This window comes from Eptatretus burgeri, chromosome 9, assembly GCF_056783735.1.
Source record: "Eptatretus burgeri isolate ZD-2024b chromosome 9, Ebu_testis_v1, whole genome shotgun sequence".
NCBI classification, from domain to species: Eukaryota; Metazoa; Chordata; class Myxini; order Myxiniformes; family Myxinidae; genus Eptatretus; species Eptatretus burgeri.
In genome coordinates, this window is record NC_140969.1 from 108150766 (window position 1) to 108159388 (window position 8623).

General features: G+C 46.7%; 1 protein-coding gene across 4 annotated transcripts in view; it reads left to right on the forward strand.

The window, feature by feature from the left end:
• Positions 1-1679: 1679 nt before the first annotated feature.
• Positions 1680-8623, forward strand: part of LOC147020884 (fibulin-5-like) — a 148880-nt gene continuing 141936 nt past the window's right edge. The window contains exon 1 of one of the 4 annotated variants that reach the window (XM_085896619.1): positions 1680-5077. In XM_085896619.1, the coding sequence (XP_085752745.1) occupies positions 4989-5077 (89 nt within the window). In that variant the 5' untranslated portion in view covers positions 1680-4988. The remainder of the gene's footprint in view (positions 5078-8623) is intronic. The other 3 variants (XM_085896618.1, XM_085896616.1, XM_085896615.1) reach the window with 3 other exon arrangements.

The following is an 8623-nucleotide window of genomic DNA, read 5'->3' on the forward strand; positions in this document are numbered from 1 at the left end:
TTATTTATTCAATTATTATTTTTTTTAATTCAATAAAGTTAATTTTAATAAAGATATCTCCCGCGTCATCAAAAAAATCTTTTAATCGTGATTTACATTATTTGATCGCTGATCCCGAATCCAGGCCGAAGTAACCGGAAATTGCGTCAAAATCATCAGCTGTGCGGCGCTTTCATGCACCACGGTACAGTTGGCAAGTATACAGTTATGAACAAGTTTTATGTAAAGTTAGAAGCGAATGTAAGAAGAATTCTACGTTCGCTTCTCGGCTTTGCCTACTCCTTATTATTTTGTAATGTGTAAACAGATCGCCCAAAACGGAAAGACTAAACTGCGTATGTAATTACCAAAACTTCCGGGCTTCCGGGAAGTCACGTCACTTCCGGTTCAGGTATCGCGGATGAAGACGACCGTGTGGCGAGCTCTCCTTCCAGTTCTTCCAAAGCTAAGTTTCCTGTCCTCAAGCGTTTTGTTTATTTTGTTATCGACATTTGTGTCTGGATATGTGGAACTGAACTTATTTTTCGTGTTCGTAACAGTTTTAGCGGGTAGTTGGGTTAGTTTATTCAAAGAAGCAGGGCGAGGCCTCGTGCTAAGTTTTGCGTGAAGTCAGTTGGGGCCTTGGGAGTTTGGGGGTGAAGAAGGTTGTAAATAGAGAGCGAAGGAAAAGGATGAGGAGGAGGTAAAATGTAATAGTTGCCCAATGTGGGCCACATCAACAACGGGGGAAGCAGAGGGTTCTTATTGTTGTAGGAAGTGTGAGGAAATCGTCCACTTGAGGAAGGTAATTACCGGGTTGAAGGAACACATCGATAATTTGCAGCAAGTCGTAGAATGTGAGAAATTTGTAGATAATAGTTATGGTTGTGGAGTGAGGTTGCTGAGGATATTGGAAGTGGTGATGGTGCAACGGGGGCGGGCAGTGGTGACGGTGCAACGGGGGGGAGCAGTGGTGACGGTGCAACGGGGGGGGAGCAGTGATGACGGTGCAACGGGGGGGGAGCAGTGATGACGGTGCAACGGTGGGGAGCAGTGATGACGGTGCAACGGTGGGGAGCAGTGATGACGGTGCAACGGTGGGGGAGCAGTGATGACGGTGCAACGGTGGGGGAGCAGTGATGACGGTGCAACGGGGGGGCAGTGATGACGGTGCAACGGGGGGCAGTGATGACGGTGCAACGGGGGGGGGAGCAGTGATGACGGTGCAACGGGGGGAGCAGTGATGACGGTGCAACGGGGGGAGCAGTGATTACGGTGAAACGGGGCGGGCAGTGGTGACTGTGAAACGGGGCGGGCAGTGGTGACGGTGCAACGGGGGGAGCAGTGATGACGGTGAAACGGGGCGTGCAGTGGTGACGGTGAAACGGGGCGGGCGGTGGTGACGGTGCACCGGGGCGGGCAGTGGTGACTGTGAAACGGGGGTGGGCGGTGGTGACGGTGCAACGGGGCGGGCAGTGGTGACTGTGAAACGGGGTGGGCGGTGGTGACGGTGCAGGGGGCGGGCGGTGGTGACGGTGCAGGGGGCGGGCGGTGGTGACGGTGCAATGGGGGCGGGCGGTGGTGACGGTGCAACGGGGCCGGGCGGTGGTGACAGTGCAACGGGGGCGGGCAGTGGCAGAGGTGCAGCAGGCGCATGCAGTGGCGGAGGTGCAGCGGGCAGTGGCGGAGGTGCAGCGGGCGCGGGCAGTGGTGGAGGTGCAGCGGGCGCGGGCAGTGGCGGAGGTGCAGCGGGCGTGGGCAGTGGCGGAGGTGCAGTGGGCGTGGGCAGTGGCGGAGGTGCAGCGGGCGCCGGCAGTGGCGGAGGTTTGCAGTGGGAATTGAGGAAGGAATTCAGGCTTTTTTAGAGCAGCGGAGGGTGGAGAAGCTATTGAGGAAGAAACTGATGATGTAATTGTGATGAGTAAGGCCAGGCAGGAAAATAGAATTTCAGGAAGGGAAAAGTTAAACATATTCCATACCAATGCCAGAAGTTTAAATAATAAGATGGAAGAGCTTGAAGCCAAAGTTTATGCTGAGGAGTATGATATAGTTGTAGTGAGTGAGGCATGGTTAAAGGAGAGTAACTGGAGGACAGGATTAGAAGGCTACAAGGTGTATCGGTGTGATATGAGGAGGAGTAGCAATCTGAGTAAAGGACAGCATTGCATCAAGAGAAAGGGGTGACATCAAGAAAGGAATAAATGTTGAGGATTCTGTGTGGGTAGAAAATAGACTATAGAGATTGTAAAAACAGTAAGATACTGATCGGATGCTTTTATAAGGCTCCGGGTGTGAAGGAAGAGTCGGAAGGAGGAGTACATGAAGAATTGAAAATGGCATGTTGTCAGGGAAGAGTATAGGTTATGGGGCATTTTAACTTTCCAGCGATAGATTTTGTTCAGGAACAGGGAAAGGGCAGAGCGGATGAGGATTTCCTAGTTTTACTCCAAGATTGCTTTTTATCCCAGTTTTAGATAAGCCCACGAGGGGGAGTGCTGTGTTCGACCTCCTTTTAAGTAACGATCCCAATATGGTGGTGTAGGTGGAGGGAGGGGAGCATTTAGGAGCAAGTGACCATAACATTGTGTGTGCAAAGATTCTGTTGAGGGTTGGAGTTTAGAATAGTAGAGTAAGGCTATTAGATTTCAGGAAGGCAAACCTTGAGGGTATGAGCGGAGAATTGGGTGATGTACATTGGGAGACTCTAACAACAGGACAATCAGAAACTGAGAAATGGGAAACCTTCAAGGAGCAAAATGTGTGGAGTACAGAGTAAGTACATTCCAATGAGGTGTAAAACTAGAAGTAGAAAGAGGCCAGGGTGGTTGAGCAGTGAGATAAGGAACGCTATTAAGGAGAAGCAGAAGGCATTTATTGGGTTTAAAATAACAGGACTGGAGTTGGATTTATATCACTGTCGGAGTAAACAGAGGCAAGTTAAGAACATAACTCGACAAGCCAAAAGAGAGGATGAGAAGGACATGGCTAAGAATATTAAACATAACAGCAAGGCTTTCTTTGAGTATATCAGGGGAAAAGAACAGGTTAGGACCAGTGTGGGCCCATTGAGGAGTCACATCGGGATAGTGGTGAGTGATTAAAGTGAGATGGCAGGCTTATTAAGCAGGATTTTTTCTTCAACTTTTACACAAGAACAGTCAGGAGAATTGCCAATAGCTGAGAGTATCCATCAAGGAGGTGAGAAAGGGCTTTTACAGAAGATTCAGGTTGTAGTGGAGGAAGTAAAGGAACAGCTTGGTAATCTTGAAGTAGATAAGGCTCTGGGTCCAGATAATATGCACTCGAGAGTGTTGAGGGAAGTGGCTGAGCAGGTAAGCAAGATGTTAACGGGTATTTCCAGTAGTTCCCTGGAGTCAGGACAGGTACCAGAGGATTGGAGAGCAGCAAATGTAACACCATTATTTAAGAATTGTGAAACTATAGACCTGTGAGTTTGACTTGAATTGTGGGGAAGGTGTTGGAGACATTAATTAAAGACCGGATGAGGAACCATTTAAACAAATACAAACTAATTAAAGGTAGTCAGCATGAGTTTACCAAAGGTAGTTCCTGTTTAACAAATATTTTAGAGTTCTTTGAAGCAGTGTCTGATTGGGTGGATGAGGGAAAGGCAGTGGACCGAGTACATCTTGACTTTAAGAAGGCCTTTGATAAAGTACCACATCAGAGGTTTGCCAAGGTGAGGGCTTGTGGAGTGGCTGGTCAGATAGCTAATTGGATTGCAAACTGGCTTCGTGGTAGGAAGCAAAGAGCGGCTGTGAGTGGGAGGATGTCTTGCTGGGATGATGTAAGTAGTGGGGTACATCAGAGATCGGTACTTGGACCATTACCATTCAATATTTACATCAACGATTTGGATAGAGTAAGCTTTCCAAATTTGCGGATGACACAAAGCTTGGAGGTAAGGTGGATAGCGGAGTGGGTGGTGAACAGACACAAGAGAGTATTGATACTTGTATAGATGGGACTAAAGACTGGCAGATGGAATTTAACGTGAACAAGTGTAAGGTGTTGGGGATGGGAAAGAACAATAAAAATAGAGATTACAGGATGTAAGGGGTAATTTTGGAGCAAGTCACACAGGAGAAGGATCTGGGGGAGGTAATGGATATGGGAGGTAAGCAGGCAGCACAATGCCAGGCAGCTATAGGTAAAGCAAATAGGGTTTTAGGCTGTATAATGAGGGGGATAAATTATAAATCAAAAGAGGTGGTGTTAACATTGTACAGGAATTTACTGAGGGCCACATCGAGAATATTGTGTGCAGTTTTGGTCACCACAGTTCCGGAAGGACATAGATGCCATTGACAAGGTTCAGCGTCGGGTTACTCGATTGATTCCGGGCCTCGCTAGATTCAGCTATGAGGAGCGGTTGAACGAGACAGTGCTTTACACACGAGGAAGGAGGCGGTTATGAGGAGATATTATGGAGATGTTTAAGATAATGAGATGTGGAGACAAAATAAGTGCAGATGAATTATTCAACAGAGTAGACAGTGACAGAACCAACGGTCAGAGCCTGAGAGTAAAGAAGAGAAGCGTTAATATGGTGGTAAGGCAGGGGACTTTTACTCAGAGAGTAGTTAATGCATGGAATGGCCTCCCTGGAAAGGTCATGGCAGCAGTAAAAGTAGATAAATTAAAATTAGATTTAGATAGGTACCTGGAAGTTATGGAGATGGAGGGGTATGGGGATGTTGATAAGACTTTTAGGTATTTTGAGTATTGATGGGTGATTGTGTATGAAGTGCTGTTGGTGGTGGTCTTCTTAAGGGGGGTTGTGTGGTTGATGTGTTTTTAACCAAGCCCATGCCCCTCTCTGAGGGGAAGAAAAGAAAAAGAAAAAAAAGAAATATAAAATTATGACAACAAAAAAAAATATACGATTTTTTTTCTTTATTAATTAAAAACCTTTTTTTTTTGCATTTTCTTTCTTGGATTTTGTGTTGACGGGTTGGTGTGGTGTTTGCGCAGGCATGATGGGCTGAATGGCCTCCACCTGTGTTGGATTTCTTTGTTGTTCCTTGTTGAAAAAAAGGAACCCTGTGGACTGTGCCATCATGGATTGCAAAAGCAGGTTGTGAAGCACAGCATTTCACTCTATGAAGTTATTTCTGCACACTCCATAATCTTTTCTTCACTCGATATACTCATCCAAACAGAACAAAAAGTTGAGTTCAATGCTTTACTTGAATAAATACACTAAGTTATAAAAATCGCTAATTCGTTAAATTTTTCATATTTCAACACATGCTCAAGTTCCATGTGACATAGCAAATGTGCACATATATCAATGGTCTCTGTCAAAGGGATATTTGTAAACAGGCTATCAATGTCAAAATTACACATCACATTCTCCAAACCAGTAGGACACGTCTCCCTTATGGCATCAGCAGAAGTGAAAGAATCTTTGATGACGAACCTGGAGACCGACTCGAGCGCTGGTTGCAGTAACTCTCCCAGCCATTTTGCTATCTGATGCTGGGCAGAGCCGACCATGGAAAGAATTGGTCTCAGTTGAACATTCTGCTTGTGAATCTTCTGTCGACCATACATTCTCGGACAAAGAGAACCTACTGGCTTGATCCTCTTGTAATATTCCCTCAACAGTTCACCACGTTTATGCAGTTGGAGCAACCTCTTACCGATTTCATTCTCTAAGCGTCACATACGATCATGTGTTTCCACGCTTCCCAGCTGTCGAAACTTGGACTGATCCTGTATGATAACCAACATTTTGTTCACGTCGTCCACCTGATTTAAAATAACCACACCAGAGCCTTTGTCAGGTTTACAGACGTGGATTTCAGGGTTCTTAAATTCCTGCCAGGTCTTCAAAACAGCTGTTCACCACCACCTTTTATCTTCCCCCATCCAAAACCACAATCTTTTCTACCCCTGTTAATCCCCCTCAAACCTACTTCCTTCAAATTCCCTTCCTTCCCGAAAGTTCCCTGTCATGTAAGGTCCTGAAAGTCCCTGTGGTGTCCATCTTGGATACCTCGTGCTTCCCTCCCCATCCCTCTCCCTTCCACAGATCTCCTAATGTCTCTGTTACCCACTGTTTTGTCTTTCCCTCGCCTGCTCCTCTTGTCTCCTGCCCCCCTTGTGCGTTGTGTTAGCTCTCATACGAGCCATGACAATGTATACAAAAAAAGAAAGTTATTCATGGCAGTAATGCATTCCGTTTGTAAATAGAAGTCAGAAAGGTCGTCGGGGCTCCACAGTAGGCAAATGCCAGATCACAAAGTCTTGCCTTCATTGCCTGATCTGCTTCAATGGAGACTGCATAATGTTTACTTAACTCCTCATAAAGAAGCTCAAACTCTGCAAAAACTTCCTCTATTTTAATGTTGTTTGAAATGCTGAACCCAAAACCATGAGCGAGAACAAACCTCTCGGTGTCAGATAGGGGCCATTCCGACAAATTGAGAACATGCGAAGAAGAATCAGGAATGATAGAACCAAAACGTTTCACCTTTTAAACGATCAAGGTTTTGATCGTTTCTCTCTCTTGCAACCAATTCGACAAGGTCATCAATCTTTGCGATATATCTACACAGACATACCATGTCAAAGAAGGACAAAAACTCTCGTGCAAGCCGCAACTGTTCGCAAAGCATGACGTTGGCCCGAGGATCGACGTTGTGTTCTCCCAAGTTCATCCTGCAAAAACATGCACTCAACATTCGGACTTTATCTCATTCTGGAATGTTGAATTCTTTTCTGAATAAATACAGGATGACCTTATGGTGGAGACAGGCACGGAGATATCTCTGGCAATTTGCCCGTCCTACATTTTCCAGGTAGATGAGCCAAGTTGTTTAACTGCTCCACCTGTGGACCTGAGTACCGCCATCTCAAATAATTAAAAGGATGCTTGGTCCTACAAAACTTTAATATAGACAAAAACAGAGACATTTTGAAGGACACCACCCCGTGTGGTTACACGTAACACTGAAACTCATCTCACGATCATAGATATTGATGAAGAGGATTCTGCAACAGCTTTAGGGGCTTCACCTCAGCCTCTGCAACCTCCAATTGGAGAGCTGAACACTGAAAAGGCCCTCCAACCTTGACCGTTGGGAGGTGATGACGCATCAGTAGAGAATGTCCAATCGGAATTGACTTTGTTCATTGGCGTCTATGAGACTGTTCTTCTTCCTTACCTCATTCGGTGTGTGTGTGTGTGTGTGTGTGTGTGTGTGTGTGTGTGTGTGTGTGTGTGTGTGTGTGTGTGTGTGTGTGTGTGTGTGTATATATATATATATATATATATATGTTGTTGTTCGTCTTTCGGCTGCTCCCGTTAGGGGTCGCCACAGCGGATCATCCGTTATGATCCGCATCCTGATTTGGCACAGGTTTTACGCCGGATGCCCTTCCTGATGCAACCCTGGTCGCCTCTTACGACACAGAGATATGGATTGGGTTTCACCATGATTCCGGGCTGCCCTACACCCTCTCATAGCACGGCCCAGTGCAGAGCTCCCGTCCTCAAGCGATCCTACAACCCAAGTCTCCGAGTAGCCGGATTACAGGCGCACGCCACTATGCCCGGTTACACACACACACATATATATGTATGTATGTGTATATATATATATATATATATATATATATATATATATATATATATATATATATATATATATATATATATATATATATATATATATATTGTTGTGGTTGACGAAATTCGCAAACCACCATTCAGGTCCCGTAGGTGAGATATCTCTGTAAGTATATGTGTAGTTAGGCCCAAACCCGTTGTTTAGAGGGAATAAATGTCATTCATTCGGGCTGCGACCCTTCAGGATAGCCGTTTTTCTTTTACTATCTTTATTTTGGACCAGCCGCCATTACTACCATTACTACCACCACCAACCACGTCTCAACAGCCATCACACAACAACCACCAACCGCAACGCCACTTCACAACCACAGCCACGACCCTTGCCGTCACATCTCGCTCTCGCAACCATCGCATCACCGCCATTCCCGTGCCGCTTGTGGACACCGATCCTGGACTCGTGCAGGGCGCGCGCCGAGCGGCGGGTGCAAAAACACCAGCCTTTCCGAAGAAATCGGATCAAAAACGATTCACGCCCACTTCTGTTCCGTCCTATCAGTGAGCATGGGGCGATTTGGCCCCGCCTCCAGGTGCGTCGGAGTATAATCGCTATATGCAGATTCGCGGATCAAAAAGCATTCACGCCCACTTTTCCTCTGTCCAATGGGGAGCCAGCCAGAGGTAAAGGGTCGAAGGTGAAGGAGCGAAGCCACGGGGGCTATAAAGGGCCGCGTTCGCTCGCCAAAAAGGCAGTTGAGTTGGGAAGAGTTGGAAGCAGTTGAGTTGGGAAGAGTCGGAGTAGTTGAGTCAGTCAAGGAGAGTTGAGAAGAGAAGAGTCTGAGAAAGCAGTTGGACGGAGCTGAGAAGAGTGGAGAGTGGGAGAGTTGGAGAGGTGGCGGCGGCGAAGGCAGTCGAGAGGGCGCTCGTGTCAGAGTCGGGGAACTGCAGAGAGGGGAGGCCGGTAACGCGACCGAGGTCGCGGTGGAGACGCTCGTCGCGGGACCCAAGCCAGCGAGATATCCTCATTCCCCCGAGCATCAACAACCC